General features: G+C 34.5%; 1 protein-coding gene across 2 annotated transcripts in view; it reads left to right on the top strand.

Annotated features, from left to right (window-relative positions):
- LOC112052460 (LIM domain only protein 3) overlaps positions 1–25,777 on the top strand; it is a 77,896-nt gene that overhangs the window by 31,511 nt on the left and 20,608 nt on the right. For both annotated transcript variants that reach the window (XM_024091545.2, XM_024091544.2), the window contains exon 2: positions 15,735–15,819. In XM_024091545.2, the coding sequence (XP_023947313.1) occupies positions 15,774–15,819 (46 nt within the window). In that variant the 5' untranslated portion in view covers positions 15,735–15,773. The remainder of the gene's footprint in view (positions 1–15,734; positions 15,820–25,777) is intronic.

Consider the following 25,777-nt stretch of genomic DNA (forward strand, 5'->3'; position numbering starts at 1 on the left):
AACTTTCATTCAATCGGTTGAGTAGTTTAGCCGTGAAAAGGTAACACACAGACAGACATACTTACTTTCGCTTTTATAATATTATTATAGATGTAAACGTAGCCGCAATTCTTATTGAAATTCATTAAACCTAAATGCCATTTCCAGTATGAACCAAACATTTTCTATGATTACAACCTAAAGAAATATGATCAGATAAGTTTAGTACACACAACATTACGGCAGTGGATTAGAAAAATATTGATAACTGATTAGTTTGGATTACGTAGGAATATTGAATAATACGTAAATAATCTGAGATAGGATCAAATCGCGCACGCGATTTCGCGAAGCAATAAAGGTAATGTAGACGAGATATTTGCCAATATCTTTGTAGAGTGGCCCTCTCAAATAGTGCAGCCAGGTGTAGGGTAAAAAGTGGGACATGTACTTAACCGGTTCACTTGTATCAATAAACGGGCCCTTATCCTTACTTCTTATCTCACCGACCAATTATAATGTAATCGTATTTCTATGGAAATTAACAATTTACAAAATTGTAAGGACCCAGAGGCAAATTAGATTTTATACTTATATTAGGCTAAAATACGAGCAACCGGTTAGGTTTTCACGCCTAAATGCTGGACCAATTATACATCAAACTTTTAAATTTTCTTAATGATTACACTTTTTTTTCTGATTTAGTAAGTGCCGAAGGCTCCTTATGGGACCTCAACGGCGTCACCGGGGGGTTTGGCCGAGCGCAGAAGCATCACCTGATGGGGCCCGAGGCAAGTGTCGAGACGGTTGTGCTTGGAAATCCTGCCTATCTCCAGGAGACGTCCATCGTCTGATAATGATGATGATGATGATGATGATGATGATGATGATGATGATGATGATGATGATGATGATGAAGATGATGAGTCTTGTTGATTAAGCACTAATTATCATCAATCATTATAAAAGCAAATAAGAAACAGAAGAGCTACATTTAAAGATATCTACATACTCCTATAAAGGTTAGGCTATACGTTAGATGATATTTTACTCGTGTCTCATATGGTAACCAAGGTAACCGCCAGCCTTGTGACCACCTGTGGACTCTGTGAGCGGCTGGGTGAGACCGTGGTTTACCTGGCTTATTTTTATTATTTTTTTATTTTACATGGATTAAGATGCCCCGCTCAGAATCATTTCTATCAGACAAACTTTTAAGATAACGTACGAGTAGGAGTAGGTAGCTTTTTAAAACTTGTCTGCAGAAGTAGTACGTCTAATGTCTACCAATGACGATCAAGTAAGTTCACATGCCTGCAGCGCTAACGACTTGATATCCGATAAAACTGATCGTGTGTTGGTCCTGATGTGCATAACATTATGCCGATCGCGACCAACACATGATCAGTTTTATCGGACGTCAAGACGTTTGCCGAAGTTGGTATGTATTACTAGCACACGCCCCGCAGTTGCACCAATGTAGCTTCCTTTTTTGTAGGAATAGTTACGGGGATATAGCTTTTGTTACTCGGTGAAGATGTATCTTTTAACAAACAAAAATCAAATCTTACCACTTTTTTATTACTTCTACTACATCATTTATATTGACACGTTAATCGAATCGAAATATTGTTTATTCAGATGTACAATTTTTTTTTCAAATGTATATAGTCCTTTTATCTCTTTAACTCATTTAAATAAAAATGAATTTAACGTAAACTTATGAATACCGTACGTTCCGCCAGAACATGGCATAGTTGGCAACACTACATCCGAATATCTCAAGATTGTGTTCTCCCTACATAAAAATTGTTCCGGAATAGAGATACTACCCGGATAAATATTCAATTTCACTACGGACGAAAAAGATTTGATACCTTTGGTACGTACTAGCGTTATTGGATGATGGCCTTTGGAACGGCGTGGATAATCATATTCATAGCTTTTCGACTTGACAACTTATAACGCTATGTTATGTAGCTATCGCACTGTCAACTGTTATTGTTATAATCCTTGGTAAATGCCTCATTGGTCCCGTGGTTAGCTGGTTCAGTTACGGATAATGAGGTCCAGGGTTCTTCATTGGGATTGTTCTTACAAGAAAAGTCTTAATAGCAGACTGGGTTTGGGAAGTTGGGGGTGTTCGGGTCACCCCCGCGCCTCGGAGAGCACGTAAAGCCGTCGGTTCTGCGTCTGATCTTTCAACGGTCGTGTCGGTCTGCCGTCCCATCGGGATATGAGAGTGCACATGTGCTTGCGCGCACACTTATGCACAGTAATATCTCCTGCGTACATGGTTAATCTCATCATGAGATTGGTCGCCGTGGCCGAAATAAATGAATAAAAAAAATCGGTCGGGAGTTCATTATTATTAAACTTTCGTAAAGTCGTAAATGGTGTTTGAAAATTAATTAATTTTGAAACTTTTCAGTGATTACATGGAAATTAGATACTGTTTCCTAACAATTATCTTAAGTATAATGTCTAGACTTAATCTGAGTCTCTAAGAAGAAAATTGTTCTAAAATATTGTTACTAAACGAAATAAAACAAAATGAAGAAAACACATGTTATGAAAAAAAAATTAAACAACGTAAATTATACTTTAAATGTTTGAAATATATTTTGAAATCATTAAACTTCTGATAAAAAAACAAACTTTACAGTAATAGTAAATAGTTGTTTCAGTAGTAGTAATAGTTATTGTAAAATATTTTTTTCAATTAAAACTATTAGTTTAATGTTATCAAAAATTACACATGACGTGTACTTAATGACAAAACTGAGTAGAGATAGTTATTAGAGACATTATAAACATACGTTCATTAAAATAATATAAGAGACCCTACGTATTTAATGTAGGGAAGGTCGACTTTTGTCCAGCTAAAAGGTTCCGTTTTAGCAGAATGACATTAATGCATATCGAGATGACTGTTTCTTCCGGTCTATCAGTTACGGCGTATCCTCGAGCCAGCCCCGGGGAGGTAAGAACGACATGTAGATGAAAAGGGCAGCTGAATCTAATACAATCGGGGAAAGCGATACTGGCTACTGGATTAGGGTTGTCAACTGTTGAAACATAAAAAAGCACCGGACTATTTCACTATTTTTGACGTATGCTAGTTGACTTATACGAAATAGAGATTCTATGTAATAAATGTCACCCGGAGCTGGTGGATATCATACAGTAGGTAGATGACATTTTTCAATTGATTTGATGTTTATTTTAATAGGTAGCTAATAAAGACCAAATCCATGAATAGGTCAGCTGATGGTTGACACGAATGAAGTTAGTTGGTTTTAATATGTTATACGTTAAGCCTTTTTTTAATAATTAATACAAATAATATATTTAAGTATCCTGCGCTTAATATTGACAGAAAAAAAACTAACAATAAAATAATCGAAATTTTAATAATATGCCAATAATTGAATTGAAAGTCAATTTGAAATTGTACTCGTCTTAATAGTGCTTTGAAGACAACCTTGATAATAAATTATTATAATTTATCAAAATGTCCTTTGTAAAGCAACTATACTCCATATTATATTTATCGCTGTAACTTAATCTAACAATACGAATACCAATATTTATGCCCCATTTCGCATCACACGATAACTACGAGGAAGTCGTTAAAGAGAAATGTAAAGTTTTATTGCGTATCGTGAAACGTGAGCGCGCACAAAGTATCGCTCTAATATAGTTCGTCAATTTGATAGTACGATAAGGAAAGCTCGGGTAAACGTGTGAGAGGCCAATTTGAATTCAGTAATTGCTTATAAATTAAATTGAAACTAATTATTGCATATCACGATTATGTATTCATGGCATAAATATTTAACTTATAAACAAATTAAAACGTATTAGTGGGCGCAGCAAACTCAGTAACTAAAATTTTAATTACTTATCACAACTATTTGTACATAATATTTTGCGTATAAAATGTTAGTGTACATCTAATTAATTAAGATCTTCGATACAAAATATGACCATTTCCGAGTTACCGTAAACATATATTATTATCAATTTTTCTTGTTATAAATGGAAATTTTGGTGGTGGCAAGTAAATCACAGCCTGTACCAAATATAGTATGAATTTCGTAGTGATTGTAGATTACGAAATAATTATAAATTCCAGTTGTCGCCAACCCTACCGCGGCGGGTGGAGAGGGAGGCCGGTATTGAATGAGATTGCTTCTTACTCCGCCAAATGGATCACGTAGTGGATGAGATGTCACAGTGTTTTAAGATACCAATTCGGACTATCCGATACCGGGAAAGGTTCATGTTAATATTAAAGGCTTTTAAAATTATATTATTTTATGCAATACTACTTAAATTATGCAGTGTTCTATACTATTGCAATACATTAAAATTAACAAATAAAGAGTATGGCGAATCTCGGAGAATCTCGGAGTACGGCGTTTTTTTTCGTTAAGTGCTAGGGTATACTTTTATATATTGGCAACTTTGTTCGTAACATTGCCGATGGTCCGCGCGGGCCGGGAGGCGTGTAGGGATACATGAAAAACCCACGACTGATGCACCTCACTTCCTCGCACGCACGATTTTACACCCGTGCAGTCTTTCTCCCCCGTCGGCCGCATATCATGGGAGTGTCATCAACGACCTTGCCAGACTATAGCTATACCTCGCTTCTACTGTTGCTTATAAAACTAGACTCCGTTAATACTGTAAAAACACTGTAATTATGATTATGCTATTTATATCATCTATTAACGTGTCGTATAAGATAAAACAATGCTTACATAGTTTTGATAGAAACATGTAAAAACCAAATAAAACTGAAAATTATTGTGCTGAAGTTCCTCAATGCTCCTTTCAGTAGCTATTCTATTTGCAGTGAGGCGTTCGTTTAAATTCAACGGAAAATAATAGAAATCTTTGCGATCCTGTAAACTGGTTTACCTTGCTAGCTTTAGTAAAATCATTCTAGAAACAGTAACAGAATATAAAAAAGAAACGCAAGATGGAATAAAATAATCCATACGTCAGTAAGTCTGTCTGTCTGTCTGTTACCTTTTCACGACTAAAGCACATACAGAGAGACGAATATCTTAGCATTCCAGGGATTCACCGTGCGGGTGCCGGGTCCATCGCGTAGAGAGAAGAACTCCGAGCAGAGTCCTGAACTTGTGACTACAGGATGTAGGGTTAAGGAATATATATATAGGCTACTTTTTAACTCGAAAAAATACATAGTTGTTCTACCATTGTGGATCTAATTAAAAAAAAACAGAATTTCACGCGAACAGAGTCGCGTTCGACCGCTAGTTTAGTATATTTTCAAGAGTATTCGTATTAAAGTCTTTACATTCTAACTATTTACGTAACAGTTAAGCGCATTGCCAACATAATCAAGTAAATACATTTACACTCTGTAATTGGGAAATTCCCGCGCCGGGCGCCATAGACGCCGGCGGTGGGCGGGCCGCTGAAAAACAATTTCACGCCAAATCTTAGCTTGTGTTTTCCTATTTCCTTTTTATTTATCTTTCCGTCTTTTCTTTCTCGAGAATCAATTTCACGGATGAGTGTTGCGATGATCTCAGTTCAAATCGCGAGGGTGCAGGGATGCAGGGGTGCAGTCCGAGCTCGGGACCGCAGCTGTTTGCTGTTTAGATTACGACTGGTGTGGACGCGGCGCGATAACAACTTGTAGTGAGAGCCTGCCGTGGTCAGACCTTTGTCAAATTAATATTATAGTGTGTATGTTTGTTCCTCCTTTGCGCTGCGGCTACTGAAGCGATTTGGCTGGAATGGAAATAGATTTAACTTTTTTCATCCCGGATAAATCCATGGTTCTCGCGGAATTTTTAAAAAACTGAATTTCACGCGGATGGAGTCGCGAGCGTCCGCTAGTTATTTTATAAAGCTGAAAAGTCAGTCCATGCTCCTACCATTGATAAGTTGAGTAGGTAACTTGGTTCGGTGGTTTGGCCCATTGTGGATTTATAGATAGGTATAGAAAGAAAGATAGAAGAATATCTTTATTTCTACCATTATATCATCATCACCAGGATATCATGTTATACTCATAAAGGTTCGGATACTCAATCGTAAAAGTAGTATTTTTATATTTAGTTCGATAATAAGAAAAATTCAAAGGGTTGATACTCATAAGACATGAAATTTTAAAGATTCTAGCGAAGGGTTACAACGAAGCTAAGTAAGCTGTCAAAAATGACGAAGGTCTAGTCAAGGCAGGCTCTAAGACTCTATTGTACGGTGCTCTTTATGAGCGATTTCAAATCTGTGTGAGAAGGCATAGCAAATTTCTATATTAATATACCTACTAGTCGACCCGGTAGACTTTGAGCCGCTTAAAATTGCGACACATTCCAAAATTTCCAATTTCGGTTTTAATTTTTCATTTGGGTTTTATACAATTTTTATACGACCAGCCCTATAAGAGCAAGGTTAAAAAAGTGTTTTAATACTTGTAATATTTAGTATTCTGTGGTCTTAGCGAGAAAAAAGTAAACGTAAAGTTACATAATGATTTATTTGTAGAGTCAACATCTCCTGAGGATGCTCCGGTTTCGGGGTGAAACGTACGTAGAGAGTATTTTGTCGGACCTGGGTGACGTTGTCGCATGGGTTCGTCGACTTTTCGCGGATGATAGCAAAATAAATAAATCATTATATAATCATGATGAACTTCCGCAAAGTAACGCCTGCTTCTATCCAATATGTAAACGTAAAGTGTTTTTATTTATGTAGATTTTCATCTATTCAAAGAATTAAACGCATGCATGGCGGTTTTTCCGGCAATTAATTTATATTATAACTTGAGCTATGGTTTTAAATCGTGCACCTATACATACTGTTGCAATCTTGTGGCCACTAAACATTCAACTACTCGTATGAATATTATAATATATTGGACTGTAGACTGTTTTTTGACGGCCTCCGTGGCGCAGTGGTATGCGCGGTGGATTTACAAGACGGAGGTCCTGGGTTCGATCCCCGGCTGGGCCGATTGAGGTTTTCTTAATTGGTCCAGGTCTGGCTGGTGGGAGGCTTCGGCCGTGGCTTGTTACCACCCTACCGACAAGGACGTACCGCCAAGCGATTTAACGTTCCGGTACGATGTCGTGTAGAAACCGAAAGAAGTGTGGATTTTCAAGTTAACCCACGTCCATCTTAGACTGCATCATCACTTACGATCAGGTGAGATTGTAGTCAAGAGCTAACTTGTAAAGAATAATAATAACAAAAAAATAAAACACCAGCGCTAGGTTTTTTCAAGATTTTCAAGAGCTCGCAGACTTTTTAGTATATGGGGATCATATTATATTTCGTAGGTAAGTTATTATGTCCGTACCAAAATTTAAGATCGATTTAGTGGTAAAGCCTGAAATTTTGGAAACAAACAAACTCACACTCGTATTTATAATATGAATGATGATAATTGCGTACAGTTTCTAAAAATTAATTTTTTATTTTAAAGTTTCACATTGACTATCGCAAACATTTAAGAAACCTTAAGTAAAATATACTAGATACCTAATAAAAATTAAGCTGAACAATTGCTGAGTTGCTCTGAAAAGTTATTGAACTGATACAATATCGCCTCATAAAGCCGCAGATACATTATCGGGAATATGTGACGCTATTTATAGGCAAGTCATAGGATCCTAAGTGCGCGTCAAATTTCAAACAAGCGTAACGAGCCGAGAGCATAACCACAATCTCAAAATCGCGCTACTTCTTAGGGTCCATTCACGCTGGTGCGCTGGTGCGAAGCGATACGTCGCTGTCTTTTCACGTTATAGTATACTAACTGCCGGCGACTTCGTCCTCATGGATATACATATAATCCTTTCATTTGAATAGTTCCATTGATGAACCGTATTAAAAATCTTTCCGCAGTTGAGCGTACAAACGGCGGGAAAAAACATCATTATAGTAAAAAAATATAAGTGCGGAGTGTAGTGCTTATTCTATCGACTCAGGCGCCAGAAAAAGTACTTTTTCGCGAGATCGCATGTGTCATAACTTAATTATTTACTTAATGCAAAGGTTGTTTATAAACCGGTATTTATTGCAACATACTACAACGTGTAAAAAGTAAAAAATCTGTTACGCTTAGCTTCGACTTTGCGTCAATGTGAAACGAGCATTAACAATAGTTAATACTTACTAGAAGCTTTATCGTCTTGCTACAGATCGTGTTTTATTTGCCAATTTAAAATGAGCTTTATGTTACGGTTTATAAAACTACACCCCGTGGTTATTAATGTCTTTCATAATTCTACTGTTTTACAATTTCATTTCGATATTATTTTAGGCACCTTTTGAATCAGTTGGGGGTTTAATAATTAACCCAAAATATAATTACTTTATTTAGGCCATTATAACTGGACGCTCCTAAATTGTAGTGGATTTTTTATTACAAAAGTAAGCATAATATTTAACAGATTTTATGATTCTTAATAAGTATAATCTATGTATAGTCCTTTTAAAAGGACTCTAACTACTTTATAAATACGTCACATAGTTGGTCTGCGAGTAGGTTGAATCTTCGAGCGCCTATGATAGAGAATTGAACTTCGAAGAGGTTGTTATAATAATTTAATAGGTAGATATAGTTGCTTAGTATGATTTTTCTTCTAACTTTAACTTGGTGTTTGACTGCGATCTTATTTATTTTATCTAAATAGAATATAAGATAGTAACCCATTAAATTTTCCACATCTTTGATGGAAAGTAACTAGCAACGATGGAAGTCTACCACCAGATACGTAAAGAGTCAATTTAGAAGTTTTGAAATGATCAGAATAAATTGACACAAATGGAAATCTAACACAAAATTATTTTACATTTAACATACACATAGACTCATATACAAAGCCTGCGAACCCACACACATATCCCCTTTCCTATACCTAAGGAGGGAGGCCTACCCCTGTAGCCAAGTGGCATTTCGATTCTCTTTCTGCGATCGCAAACGCTTCGAAAACTAGAAAAATATATGGGTATGACATTACCCATACACTTTTCCAGTTCTCGAAGCGTTTGCGATCGTAGATAGAGAATCGACGTGCCACTTGGCTACAGGGGCTGGCCCTAAACTGTAGTGGGTCCTTTAAAAAGGACAACGATGTGATACACATACAAATTGATTGCGTCAGATAGGTTAAAATATGAATTCCAAAGTATGTTATAGTGTTATAATATATTGTAATGTAGTAACAAAGTACGATTAAGTAGTGAACAGTGATTGTTTTGGCGCACATCCAGATGGCATGCGTATTTTGCTGACGCGCGATTTTGGTGTTGATCATATTCGTACGTATCCCATAAGTAATATAGTTTTATAACGATATTAAAGCGTTTTCCATATCCACGCCATTTTTATATCAATTTATTAACTACAAACAAGCATAATGTGTTTTTCTATGTAGTTTCTAAAGCTTTATGATATTCATTTCGTGGGTTGAAAGAAGCACTTATTCGAACAAAGCGTATTTTGAGATTAGGTTCACTCTTAATACTCGTAGATCTACGTTGTGAGCGATATTTGTAGTGTTGTTTTATTGGAAATTTTGTTGCATTTCATACTTATCAGTAGATTGTTTTATCTACAATTTGGAGTGTAAATTATTTTGAAGCTGCATAAACAATTATATTATATTATAATAAAAATGTTGTCTGAGATTTTGATTAAAGTACTTCATTCGTTAAAAGCAATTGATTTTTGTTATTTTTCTAGGTTCCATTCTCACATTCAAAGTGTAAACGTTAGGTACGTCTCGAACCATTAAGCAATTTAACATTGTGGGTTGAACTCAAATAATATAAAGCATTTAATGTAAAAAGTTATCTGATAAACCTCTGGAAGTCGTCGATTAAAAAAATGTTAAAAAAATTAAACGTACTTAACAAAAAACAAAAATGTATTGGAAAGCGTTAAAATTACTTCCTGTAGATATGTTATGTTATAGATCGGTTTAAAGGTATCCACAATTTAAAGAGGTAAACATACGTAAAAAACAAAAATAACATACAGAATTTATTTCGTTAATTATGTTAAAAGCGTGTTATTTGTCTAATTGTGTAAAAAAATCATTGAGTCCCAAACATAGAGTAACAAGTAAACGGGGCGCGCGGACCGGGCTATTCAAAATTGTCGGGTCCAAGCGCTGAAGCTCTCGGAATTGACAATTTTACGGGTGGTTTATTCCCGGACACCGAACTTCCTTGCCCGGCCGGGGCCAGCCTCCCCACACCCCTTTCGCCCGGCTACAAACATCACTCTTTTCTGCTCTAGCAGACACTAATTGACATCTCATTATTTTCATATATATTTGTTACAAAAAAATCTATTCAATACAATCCCGCAACAATAACTCTGTAGATCTACCGTGTAATTGGTTGTTGTTTGCGTGCAGAGTCTGCTCGATTTGAAGTGTTTAAAGGAGTTAGTGATCTGTTAAATATTAGGGATAAAGGCTCGTTCAGGGATGGTGGAAAAAGTGCTAAACGGATGGCCATATTACATACTGAAAGTTACTTTCAGAATGACATTCAATGTACCTGCCAAGTGTCGTCTTAATTATGTGAAAGCTGGTTACGTATCTATATAAAACCAATAACTTTTTGACGTGACAACGTCTTATAATTTGATGAAGCCTATGAAGATTATTAAACATTATATTAGAAAATTGAACATTTTCTTTTAAAAAATGCAACCATTCCATCAGTATTTTCTTATGACGTTGTCACGTTCGACTATCGTCAGTAAAACGACTTTACAGACAACCGATTTTTTTTAGTTTGAACGAAAAACATTTCAGTAAAAATGCCACTTATCCAAATAAAATCGGCTGGTAAATAAATTGTTGAAGTTGAAGCTTCACTTTTCAGTTGGTAAAACTACTTGAACCATATTGCATTTAAAGCATATAAATAGCACAATCCATTTGTTTCTATATCGATGCCACACATTCCCGAGGCGGTACATAAAATTTACATTGTATGTAAGTGTCTTAAGCGAAAGCTTCCCACTTAAAAGCTCTACAAATGCACTGAAAGCTCTTTCGCGCACTAATCCCAAACCTTTTAGCTGCAATCAAAAGCCCCGAGCACTCGGCTCGGGACGACGTGATGCTTGTGGAAGCGCCTAGGAATTTAATTTACATTTTTAATTAAGTTAAATTTTGTTCGAAAAGCTTTCACGGTATAAGAGTTTTCTTGATTAGAGTTCAACTCTGGCTGAAGTTTGAGATTGATTAGTGGAGGTTTAATTGCTCACTGCCGGTGAATAATGAATTCGATCAGTGCCGAGTCAGGGAGTGTTTCACGATTAGCTTTGCGTGAATGGATCAAATTGTTTGTGTTTTTAATTACCGGCCTGAGGGTTTATGAGACTACGTGGACGGTATGTTGGTATAGGTTATAATTTACAATTGGTTTAGTTTAAAAATCCTAAAACTTCTAGTAAGTGTAGTAAAGTAAAGAAGTTCTCCCAGGTTTCGGAATATATACTACTGAATTTCCAGTCTAGTGCCTACTATAAACTGCCTAACTATGAAGTGTCCACTATAAATTTTCTATATTTTTTTTTGGTTCAACTCAAAATTGAAAACCAGCTCATATATGGTCTAAACAAATTAGACTAATATTATATGTTATTGTTATTGTTGTTCTCAATACATAATTATACTATTTACATATTGTAACAAACTTTATGCTAATGTCAATATTAAACAATAAACATTAATTATATCTAGATTATTTTATTAGGACTATAGGAGTGCGGCGAATTAATCAAGAAATTCCGTAACGAAAATAAACCTAACACCCAAGCCGTTCATCAAGTTAACACATTTCGACATTATCATATTGACTCAACTGCACAAGTGATGTGAAATAATGGGGCAAAACTAATTAAACCAGAATTCGATTCCAGGTCAACATAAACACATTTTTTTCATTTTTTTATTATTTTTGTTGTTATTTTAAAAAATGTTTTCTTATCGGTCACCACGCTAAAAAGTGTTACTGCAAATTAATATATTTAACGCAGCGGTCTCCCAGTGCCACGCGTATTTTTTTTTGCTACGTATTCATACGAAGGTAATGTCCATATAGCCTAGCGCAGCGTTTGCGTACGGCTGTCGCGTAATTGACGGCTGGGGTGAATTTTAACATAATGCCGCTTAATTGATCGCCTTGATAACGCAATCATAATGGAGATACACACTAATAGTCGCCACCGGCTCTCCTCTGCCAACGCTTTTGTGCACAAATGGACTTCCGCCACATTGCCGCATTTAACCGAAAGCTTTCATCGTATTTAGAATCTAGTTTTGAAATTGTGCGCTAATATTAGCTATGACTAATATTTATTAGTTTGGGAGGTAGTCAGAGATTTAAATTATATTTGTACGATTCCTTACTTGCTGCATACATTTATCAAATAACTAGCGGACGAGCCTTCGTCCGCCCGTAGACCTCTTTAATCCGGCCCTATCGCAAAATCCGTTCTTAGTGTATTCCTATTACTATGGACTGCCTACCTCTCTGCCAAATTTCATCTTTATACGTCAAGCGGTTTTCGAGATTTCGTGATGAATGACCTTTTGCATTTATATATTAAGAGTAAGATATACTTTACTTTTTACAAATAAGTAAGTATACTTTTAGTGTTGTAATCAGTAAAGTGCACACTGCACTCGTGTCTTGTCTAACATACGTATTTACTCGTAATAGTTCTAGACATATATGGCACCACCAAGTTCAAACTCCTGGTTACTACTAAAAAGAATAGACAGAAATAACAAAAACGTTATAGGAGGTATAGCACATTTTCTTCCAAAAGCACCGAGAAACTAGAAAATAAAAAGTCCTCATATAACCCTACAAAATATTATTGACCATCTTGTGGGGAACCATTACCGTTTCCTCAAAGCCTTACTCTCGTGAAACCAGCACTAAAGAACACGAAAACACGATTCAAACGGGCCCCCACGAATTACGCAATCAACACACGCATCACGCACGGTACGTTATAAAGTACCCGCATGGACGCTTGTAAATCGGTAAGGGCACAAAAGAGCGGTGCCTCTGACACTAAAGCGAATAAATAAGAGACTTCCGCAAAGCACTCTCCGTGAGAACAAGTCGGGAGCCGGTGACGTACGATTTGACATAGAATATTTTATTCGGCCCGCCGTCGCCGCTATCCATTCCACTTATCCCGGCACTCTACTGAATTTTTGACACGTCGACGAAGGACCGATCTTTTTTATGCCTGGTTTAGTGTGACAGTGGCCTTTAAATTCGCATTATGCGGCGAGCAACGCGAGGAGACAATCACTCCTTTGTCGGCGTCGACAGATTATTGTGGGGACTTACTGTGACTGATTGTATAACGGCTAAGATGACGTGCTATTCTTTGCTGATACCATACTATATAGAATTTATTTCGACGGCGACATAAAGCCTATAGAAATTGTTGTACTCTAATTGCTAATCGTTCTTAACGCATTGAAGATAAGAAGCTTTGAACCTGAGGCTAGCTCAAAGTATCGCGACGCAGCTGCGTTTTCCCCCTTTCCGATTGGGCCGAATCCGGCGCAAGCAATCCATATTAGATTTGCCCGCTCTTTCGTATCCATTCTGAGATGTTCATATTTTATTGGGGCCAATAAAACGGATTCATGAATATGAGAAATGCATAACGAATACCGTATTTATGGATGGAGGCGCGCTCGCTCCGCGGATATGTCGCGAGTAATTTGATAGCCGCCTTTGTAACAGGTGCTGATGGGAATTTCGATGCGGCTGTAAAAGTTTGTTCAATCCGCTTAAATTTGATACCCGTTTGCCGAAATTTCGCACGTGTTTTATTTGACAATATATATTCATAAAGCGAACAATCCGCTTTCGTTATGACAATATTCTAAATATACTCTCAACAACTCTATCTAAATTGAAATTTCTATTGTTTGAATAGTTTTACAGATTGTTATAGATCCGAATTGTTTCAAATAAGAAAATATACAATTTTTTTTATCTTTCTCTGTAATATTTGTGTAAATTATATTAACTGTAAATGATCTTCGTAACTTTATAATTGACAACTGTACCTTATTCGGTTTTTTGTCTGGCACTAAGAGCTTTAAAATTTTCAGTTTCCTATAACTCTCCGTGATTTTAATATACTTAGCAATAACCAAAACACATATGATTAAAAATTTTATACATCGTGATCACAGTGCTATACATATAAACTTATTAGATACGCTTTATGTAAAGCAAACAAATTATATCAACGTCTGTAGTTAACCTTATTTACACATTTATCTACGTTATTTAAGTAGGACACACAAGTAGGGTTTAATGTATTTGATATTTCAGATAATTTTGAGTGTAAAGTGCAACCTTTAATACAGCTGTGTTAATGAAATGAATCCGATGCACTTAGTAGATAAACGCTAAACATAAGCGTCTCGTGTAACAAGAGATATTAGTACCTCCTTCGAGTTTCAATTTACAACTTGCACGGACATCTCAACCTTTAAGGGAGTCACATCTAATAGTGCGTTTGTTATTTTCCATGTATTGGATATTGGACCCTATATCTGTTACGTAAGGAACAAAAGTTATTGTTAGCCACTAGAGTGTGTGAGAGCATTGTAAATGAAATCCTATTGCTGTGTACGAAGGTGTAAATTCGGTTTCGTGTTCAAGGCTGAGTGTTGCCGTTTGACGGCATTTTGTCGGAGTAATAAGGCCTCGCACGGAGTGGACGTAAGAAGAGGATATCGTTTATTCTAATGAGGTTTCACGGCGAGACGCGTGCTTCTCAAGTCGGACGTTCTTCGCGATATATAGGACTCGTATTTCCTTTTACGAACACGTTGAAATTAAAGCCTTTTGATAATTGGAATAGATTTCAAATTAAAATTGTTCAGATACATCACATTTATCTGTCTTTTTAAGTATCCTTCAGGTTTGCTTGCGATAAGATTGATTTGGCTCTCCTTATATTAATCTAAACCTATAACGAGGTAAAGTTTGTGAGGTTGTAAGGGATAATCTGTGGATCTACTAAACCGATTATACAAATTCTTTTACCAATAGAAAACCACGTTATTTGCAAGTGTCATAGGCTTTATCCTAATATTAGCACGGGAGTTGGAATTACAGATACCGCAGGGCGTCTGCTAGTATTTAACCACATTTGTATTTTAAAAAATTAAAAATTAAGAAAAAAACCCGAAATTATGAAATATACTCTTTTCGAAGTCATCAGTATTCTCTTCCAGTGCGCTTTCATTTGAGACCCCACTGGAGTGTATTTCCTGACATTCAGTTATTCTTCCCCATTTTCTGCCCCCCCCCCCCCATTTTCTTAAAACATGTGTAAAACATTCGCGCATAAGTCACCTTTATTACAAAAAAAAAATTGAAATCGTTTCATCCGTTCGGGCGCTATGGTGCAATAGACAGGCAGACAGACTCACCAAACTTATAACATCTCTTTTTGCGTCGGGGGTTAAAAATAAAAATATAAAGCCTATTCAATGTATAGGTAACATGTGGAAACGTAGAAAATTAATACTGCTATTGTATATAAGCAAAAATTTTATTTTTAGTTTTTTTTTACAAAATTTGTGAATGCAGTTAATTATAAATTTTACGAAATATATACTGTTCTAGGATTTCCTAATCCACATTTTTTTATAGTTAAGGTAAATTGTTTTTGTCTATTGTTTCAGGATATAAACGCAGTGTAATGTCCGAGTGACGAATTCAACATGATTCGTGATCCGCCGGCCATGCACAAACCCGACAACACCAACAGTGAGTAATTAAACTAATTAATATAAAAGCCAAAGTCAATGTCAAAATTCATTTATTTTAGGCTTAGTTTACAAGCACTTATACATAGATGTATAATTAAAAAAACCTTCAATACAGAAGTATTCGATATTCGGTCTGAAGATTTGTTCTCTAACAGTTTTCATCAGAGACCTCTTAATTATGTAGTCGTTATCAACCCATATTCGGCTCACTGCTGAGCTCGAGTCTCCTCTCAGAATGAGAGGGGTTAGGCCAATAGTCCACCATGCTGGCCCAATGCGGATTGGTAGACTTCACACACGCAGAGAATTAAGAAAATTCTCTGGTTCCTTCACGATGTTCTCCTTTACAGTTTGAGACACGTGATTTCTTAAAATGCACACAACTGAAAAGTTGGAGGTGCATGCCCTGGACCGGATTCGAACCCACACCCTCCGGAATCGGAGGCAGAGTTCATATCCACTGGGCTATCACGGCTCTTAATTACAGGCAATCATGTAGGAAACATTTTAAATAATATATTTCCAATTTCTCTTCTTTCAGCTTTACCTACTTGCTCCATAGGACGATGGGTGTTAAAAACTATCAAATTTTTAATTTCCAACTGTAACTGTCAATTTCTTGACAAAATCCAAAATAGTTTAGGTACCTATAACTCAAAGAGAATAAATAGTAAACGCAGCCTGTTAAGTTGAATAATCTAATCTAATATTATAAAGAGGAAAGATTTTTTATTTGTTTATAGCGAAGAGGCTCCGAAACTACTGTACCTGTATTTTAAAAATTCGTTCACCAGCTACATTATTAGCGAGTTACATTATTATCACACTTTATCCCCGTATTCCTAAGTTCCCGGAAACAGGGACTAAGTGGTTCCGCTAGTGTAAATATAATTACCTTAAAACGTCTTTTAGATTATTATGTATAATCTAAAAGACCTTTTAAATCAGACAACCACACAAACATCACTACTAAGAGTGATTCCCATTTCGCTGACGTAATTTTTTATAATATTAGGACAAAACAGGTCGTGAATAAAACGGGAAGGGTTGTGCCATAAACCGCCCGGCAACGTCCGTCGCGATATTAAAAAGGGGACGAGCGATATTGCATATCACATTTATGCGAAATGTCCGACATCCAGATCGTATTGATAAAAATAAGCGATTTTTTATTGTGGCCCACTGTACCTTGTCTATTTAATCTAAGCGGCATGACCTACAACCATGAGTAATGTTCGTATAGCTAACTCTTCGTCAATCCCCAAGGTTAAACTTGTATTAAAAATGGACGATGACAATGACACACTATGCCCCCAAAATCTCAGAGCGGACCCCCAAAAGGAACTTACGACTAGCAATTAAACCAATCATCTTAATTTATAAATGCAAAACGTCATTCATCACGGAATCTCGAAAACAATTTGACGTACAAAGATGAAATTTGGCAGGGAGGTAGTTTACAGTTAATAGACATCCGCTAAGAACGGATTTTGCAAGACGGGCGGATTAATGAGGTCTAAAGGCGGACGAAGTCGCGGGCGTCTGCTAGTACATGATATACATAATACATATTATGTACATAGTAATTCTTACACATATTACACAGATTTTCTACAGCTGTTTCTACATTCAGCTTCCGTCGTCGGTAGCCGCTTCATCATTGAGACTCTTTCTGTTAATGACACTAGCAGTGCCACGACGTTTCTCTTGCGTAAAATTATTACAGCCTTCCTTCGTCAATGAAAAAACCAATTCCTTCCAAAACCGAAATATTTTATCAATTCGAATCAGGAGGGCTATTCTGTAACGACTTCTTGATAATATCGCAAGTGCGAGTGTTAGACAGAGAGATAAAGGTGAATTCGAAACGCGCACTTGCGAGATATACAAAGCATCGTTACAGAATAGTCCTGCTGTGTAGTTTTCTTGTACCTGAAATCCGCGCGTTCAACCAAACAAACAAACACTTCAGATTTATGATAATTAGGCACATGTATAGATAAGAAAATAGAAAAGCTTATTTGTTTTAGGCTCCCTGTCACCTAACAAATCGTATAGCCTAATGTAATATTCGCCCAAGTGACTAAAATTTTAATTCAATTCAAATTGGCTCACCGAAGCGATTTGGTTCCGTTCATGACACTTTAATGTGATCCAATTACATTTCTCATTCTTCCTATTTTTCAGGATGAATCTGTTTTACGCCATCTTCATATTCCAATAACTCTCTTTTAACCGTCAACCGCCGACCGCGTACTTTATGGATCCCTTATCGTAATCAAAATCGTGTTTTGCGTTATTACAGCTATTAAGCAAATCGGCGAGATGGAAAATCGAATATCTTAAGGTGGTATTAGAATATTTTTTAGAACACTGCCATTGGGATTTAAGAGCATGTTTACTGTAACAAATCCCTTGTGTTTTTATGTGCTTTCTGGTGAAAAAATAACTTGAAAACTTTTTAGTTTCTTTTTTTTCTTGGCGCTTTAAATATAATAAACTGTGGTTAAAATATAATGTGTTAAATAAAATAAATATAACCGTACGTGTTTGTGTTTGATAAGTTATCGTTAAAATAAAAAAAGTATTGTAGGTACTTCTAGCCGTTGAAATGAGAACAAAACATCTTAATTACATTATTTTGTTTACATGAAGATAGTTACTAAATAGTCGTCTTTCAAATAAATGTAAATACGTTTAATAAAATGTTATTCTCTAAGCGAAACTTAATTGCTTGACGTTATTCACTGTACGTCGCCCGCGCGAGTTATCCGAGGGAAAGGCTTCAATTTTTGTAGTAATAACGCTACAAAATCACATGAGCATCGAATGCACAAGCAAGTGCGGAAAATTGCGGAGACAGTTGGCTAGGTCCGCGCAGTGTGCGGCGCGGTGCGGCGATGCGGCAAAGCGTTGCGAAGCGGGCGGCGGAGGCAGCGCGGCGCCCGCGGCTCGGCCCTGATAAAATTTATGGCCACTTCCCCTTTAAAACAATATTGAGGGCTCAGTTGGGATTTATGTCTCGCCGCTGCTGCAGCGACTCAATTTATTCTTCAATTTTTCATACAATAACTCACATACGTATTACGAGTGATGGATGAAAAGGACTAACTTTCGGGCTTTAATAAGAGCCTCCAGATGCGAATCTCCAAATTGGCTGAAGTTTATTGCCCACTTATGTCAGGCTTAACTTGCCCTCGCAGCTATTCTCGGAGAAAATAATTTATGACGTTGATTGTCTTGACTGTAACCGTTTGATTGTCTTGTTTCAAATATTTAGTGTAAATTAATAATGCACGGTCAGGTAATCAGGTTATATTTTCCATTTTAAAAGCAATGGAATAAAATAACACAAGCTGGAATGTATAAACTGTATTTCAAATAACTTATTACTCATTCTTAAACAAATCGTTACTTTGGTAGATGGATAATACATTAATTAAATAAACTTCACGCCACATAATCGCATGTTCGCCTCTTTTACATAGAGTATATATCACAATACCCTACCAACCTCAGAATAAAACCATTATCATTAATAAACAGTACAGATTAAAACATTTATCTGGAAGAAGGAGTTTTTATATGTTGTCTTATGTATTTATAATTATTTAAATAATTAAAAATCTAACATTCGGCCATACTGACTACAAGTTTGTCCTCAAACTTTGTAAACACAAATAAATTCTAACATTACATTATTATAAAGATTCACTGAACTATGTCTCATAGTATTTAAAATTTTAATTTATGTTTATTACCACAACTCATTAATTCTCCAATAATTTCTAATTATAACAAAAGTGAGTCCCAATTAATCTATTATTATTACTACTTGCTAAATTCACTGATTTACAAGTAGTAAAATTCAATTTTGTCATTACAGATATTTTCTAATTTTAAACCTTGATTTAACAATATGTTGAAACACCCTACAATACATTTAATTATTCTTTAAGAATTATATAATTATAGTTTAACAGATTTCTCATTCAATATTTACAAATTGTGAATACAGACCTATACAGATTTTGATAGTGATTCTATTGATAAAAATCCAAACACTTAAATTCAGTTAAACTGGTATGTTAATTCTTGTTTTTACAAATTTGAAATAAATTCAATCTTTAATCACTTCCAGATTCAGTCCAATTACCCAAATTCATGACAAAATTGTCTGTCATTTTGTCATTCCTAAACTAAACTAAAAGTTATGTTAATATAAAGTTATAACTATGAAACCTCGATTCTACAGAGACAGTTCTTATAATCGCATTAGATCATACAAGTAAATCATGTACTTTGACGAAAAACAACATCTAGCGAGGTAGGTCTTATGTATGTCTGAGCTTCCAGATGACAAGAGGGAGCTTTACTCTAGACAGAGACTTATTAAATATTGTAATTAACTTAGACAGAGTAGTAGATTAATTTAAAGCATTAAGTACATAGACGATATGTAATATTTACAAATGTAATGTCTTTATCTTCTAATATTTGTCTGAGCTTCCAGATGACAAGAGGGAGCTTTACTCTAGACAGAGACTTATTAAATATTGTAATTAACTTAGACAGAGTAGTAGATTAATTTAAAGCATTAAGTACATAGACGATATGTAATATTTACAAATGTAATGTCTTTATCTTCTAATATTCGGCCATCCTTACTAAAAGTTTGTCCCCAAACAACACAAGAATATCATGAAATTATGACATTACTATAATATCAACTATAAATAGAACAATGTTAACAATAAAATTTTATAATTAATTATCACACAGCATCCCATAAGTTATTTAAAAGAATCCAATGAAACTATAATGAAATTCTTGATTTCTTCTATATACTTTTATCATAAAAATGTTAAATAAGAATAAGAGTGATACATATTATAAATAAACATAATGTTCATGTGAAGCTTTTGTCAATCAACTTATCTATTTTCATCATTTCAAAACATTATTTATATTTGTCAAATTCGTCATCATCGATTAATGGCATCTGCACCGAACCCCTCACCACCCAGTCCAGAACTAGTAAAGTTACAGGACTTTGTGATCGTGTTAGACTTCCAGATGATGTGTGACATCTGCACCGAACCCCTCACCACCAAGTCCAGAACTAGTAAAATTACAGGACTTTGTGATCGTGTTAGACTTCCAGATGATGTGTGACATCTGCACCGAACCCCTCACCACCAAGTCAAGAACTAGTAAAGTTACAGGACTTTGTGATCGTGTTAGACTTCCAGATGATGTGTGACATCTGCACCGAACCCCTCACCACCAAGTCAAGAACTAGTAAAGTTACAGGACTTTGTGATCGTGTTAGACTTCCAGATGATGTGTTGCATCTGCACCGAACCCCTCACCATCAAGTTCAGAACTAATATAGTTACAGGACTTCATGATCGTGTTAGACTTCCAGATGACATGTGATAGAAGATAATCAAAATATAAAATCAGATATAAATACATATACATACATTTTTAAACGACTTCAAAAAAAAAGGAGTTTATCAATTCGTTGGAATCTTTTTATATTTATTTATTTATTTTATTTTGCTGTGTAATAATCAATAGAGAAATTATTATACAACAAATATATCCATAATCATTCACAAAACAAATAACGGTATATTAGTCGTCATAACACTACTATACTATAATTCTATCTAAAATATTATCGATAACACCGGCCGACAAATGAATACTTTTTGAACGTTGTTTTGATTTCAGTAAAAATTATCAGTAATTTATAGTATTTTGAACACAAAAATACCTGCACAATTACTCTATCACATCAATTTTTTTTACAAAAAGGAAAACAAATTTTACTTTAAAAGCTTCTAACATACAGCAAAAATAACAATATCTGTATGATTGTCTTGCTTTCACTATATCATAGGTAGTACCAAAAGGTAGAGATTGTCTTTTGCTGTATGTCCAGTGTCCACTGCCTTAATTGTTCAACACGATTAGTACAAACTGCAGAGTCCACGATTTTATTTGTATTTTGAAGTCAAAATAAGCTACATATTTATTATACATATTTTCCACAAATTTTTCAGTTTTTGCTTAGAATCATAAAGTTTCAACAAATGTAACAAAATATATCTGGACTATTGTGACACTTTATAGAAGACGTTATGTTTATCAGACGTTTTCCAACAACAAAAAAAACCATTAACTAAAATATATATATATTTTTTTTTAACAAAGGCACTATAACAGCTTATTTCCACGAAACGCGTTACAAATAGGTGTGTCGTTGTTATAACTGAAGTAATTTCTCATGAGAGGTCGCTTAATTCAAAGAAAGAGTGCCAAAACTCGAAAATTTCACTGAAAAATCAAAACTAGCGAATATATTAATTTTACTAAAAATCTGATGTGATATGATAAAATTAGGTCTGATTTCGTAATCAGCACTACAAAATCAGTAGAAAAAAAATAATTATATCTTGGACAACGAAAATCGTGTCGGCCTGTGTAATACATCTATCCTTATATTAAAATTTTACCAAAACACAAATCGTCATCAGTAAGTCATAATTAATGAATAACATCATGGATGTGAGCAAATATTTAAAATATATGTATATATGATATCAAAACTAATAACTCTCAATATAATACATAATTATAATATCATCATATCATAAATAAAATTACTAAATTTAAATCGTGTGTTATCAATACATAGTGTAACTTCTCTCATCTTTGTGATTTGGGTCAACTGTCGAATAGGGCTGTGTTCAACCCAATGATTATCATGAGAATCTCATATATCCCATATTCATCAATCAATATCCATGCATCTCGGATCTGTAATCAAATATTTTCACACAGTATCACATAGCTCAGTCACTTAATCGTTCAGATAAATATCATACTTGTTTGACAAATAATTTAATTTAACATAACTAGCATACCTAGCATCCAAGAGAAAATCAGTCTATAATTGAATGAACCTTAGACCCGGTACATAAAATGAAATAAAATGTTAAACATGTGTTAATCTATTAATTTACTTTAATTCAGACAAAAGACTCTTTCTCTTAAAGAAATGCTTTTTTTTTTTTAATGATAATAAAGACTTCTTGAAAATATTGCGATTTATGATTGTAATAATTTTAGTATGTAATCCAATCCTAGTAGTTATCACTAGATAAGAAAAGATGATATTTGACTATGTATTGTATAATTATCTTCAGACTACCCCCTTTTTTGTAATAATAGTAGCATAAACCTGTCTTAGACCAGACCACCCCCTTTGTTATATACCTCTAGTTTGCTATCAGAGGTTTTACCTATTCATTAATTTTAGTATATTCTTTTTTTTTTAATTCTGTTAAATTTCTTTTTTTTTTTTTTTTGGCTATATCCATTAATTATTTTACTGATGTAATGATTTAAGTCTCTATATTGATTCATACTTGATGCAGACCACCCATCAGTTGCATGCAGGTACCAACAACTCGGTGGCGTACACTTTGTAGATGCACAAATGTACTGACTACCTAAGGACCCAATACAAATCTATATTCAAAACCTATACCACTTAATATGTTGGCCAAGGAATTTTCTAATTTTTTTTTTTACCTTTAGTGTACTAGTATACCCTAGTTAAAACCTTATGCACATATCATTGTAACCATCCGAATATATAATTCTAACCACAACCCCATAATAATTACTAATTTTCATAATTATACAAAATGTTGCAATCTAATAAAATGCTAGAAATAAACAAATGAGACATGGATTAAATACACTAGTGTATCTGCAAATAATAAACTGATTGATTGAATCTAAAACAACAATAAAATCTAAAGCAATAGTATGGTTAATTTACTTGTATGTAGAATCTATACATCTGCACATGACCATTAATGAAAAGAGAGCCCAACGTCACCCACCCACAAAACTGTCAAAATATGTCTTAGACAAATATTTTACAACCTATTTATGGCAATCTGTGTCTCTTTACTTGAAGTCCATACAGACTGGGCTCTAAGACAATTTGTGATCAATGATATTATTATAATTAATTATTTATTACTCAATTGTCACACAAGTAACTTTTTAATATCACCCTAAAAAAAATCTCCAATTTAATTAATTATAAAATTTCATTAAGATGAATATCATAATATCTCTTAGTACTCTTGTAGATAAGCCGAATATAATAATATTCATGGATAAGAATCATTTACTGTGTTGCTGCAGATTGTTAATAAATGTTCTATACTAAATATGCTGAAGGCATGTTGTCAACGCTTGAATAGTTAAATAGGTTTTCAAACATAACTACAAATTTATTTTTCAAGAAATCTATCAATCCTATTTCTTAAAAGATTTAAAAAAATTTATATTAAGTACATACAGTAATCTACATAATGATATATCTAAGCAAATCCTATCTGAAAATATTGTAATAGCTGTCTCAAAACTTGTTATCAGGTACCTACATCAAGGCCTAAAATAATACTTGAACCATTACATAAAACTTCATATATTTTTAATTTTTATGTTATTCAGTCATAAAAACTCACATATAACAAATGTATAGTTTGAAGATACAGGCACAAAAAAAAACAATATTTTAGTTAATTCATTTTAGTCCCATGTCAGCAACGGATGTAATGTAGTTCTATAATTAAGATTTCTCAATATTACATTATGCCAGTGTCCTACATCCTAACAACCCTAGAGTGGTCTGTCTTCATACGTTAATTTCTTGAGCAGTGTGTATGTGTGTGTGTGTGTGTACTTTTCACTTAAATGATTTTGGTTTCCTAGATATAGTCATCTAACAAAAATGTTTTGACAATAAGCCAGACAAACTGACAACCTATCAACCATACTTAGTTTCACCTAGTGATTATTTATTCTTTGTAATTTTATTTCATATTAGTCACAACTGAATAATTTATGAGGCTGTTTAATCAAACTAATAAAACTCACCAGACACCTAGTTTAATATATTTAGACATCATTGGTATTTCTCATCCGTCAAACCAACAGGATTCCATCTCATATAACTCTGCAGCTAACACCACACATGCATCTTTGTATTTTGTTATTAATTTACACGTTCTTCTCTGTTCTCTCGCAGTTTTTCAAATAATATCCTCTTATGAGTGCTGTTGGACTGTTTGACTGTTTTGCTCATAAATATCGTCAACATGGTATAAGTGTGTTACGTTTACGTTTCTTCATTCTTGTTAGATATTGTAAGCATCGACAACCGACATCGCATAAATACTTTTACCGGGACCAGTGCGGCGTGCGTCCCATAGCCGTCAGTGGTATACATACTTAATGGTTGTACACACGTATGATTTTTATCGCATTTCTCGTAATGTAAACCACTGTTTCCCAAATTCACACTTCATTTAAATGCCGTTACATTTCTTTCTGTAGATCGACTTTAATGTAGGTAATGACATCGTGTTCGTAGGTACATCCCACTTCTGATAAAAGCAATGGAATAAAATAACACAAGCTGGAATGTATAAACTGTATTTCAAATAACTTATTACTCATTCTTAAACAAATCGTTACTTTGGTAGATGGATAATACATTAATTAAATAAACTTCACGCCACATAATCGCATGTTCGCCTCTTTTACATAGAGTATATATCACAATACCCTACCAACCTCAGAATAAAACCATTATCATTAATAAACAGTACAGATTAAAACATTTATCTGGAAGAAGGAGTTTTTATATGTTGTCTTATGTATTTATAATTATTTAAATAATTAAAAATCTAACAATTTCATCTCTAAAAATCACCAGAAGCTCTAAAGAATGCCTTTAACAACTTTTAATTACAGAGGAGAACCTAACTTCATACCTCGGGTACATAATATAGTTGACACTAAAGTAAAGCTACTTATAGACAAAATAATAGATGTAAATCTTGAATTCAATTTATGTTTTA

Source organism: Bicyclus anynana, chromosome 6 (assembly GCF_947172395.1).
Source record: "Bicyclus anynana chromosome 6, ilBicAnyn1.1, whole genome shotgun sequence".
In the NCBI taxonomy this organism is placed as follows: Eukaryota; Metazoa; Arthropoda; class Insecta; order Lepidoptera; family Nymphalidae; genus Bicyclus; species Bicyclus anynana.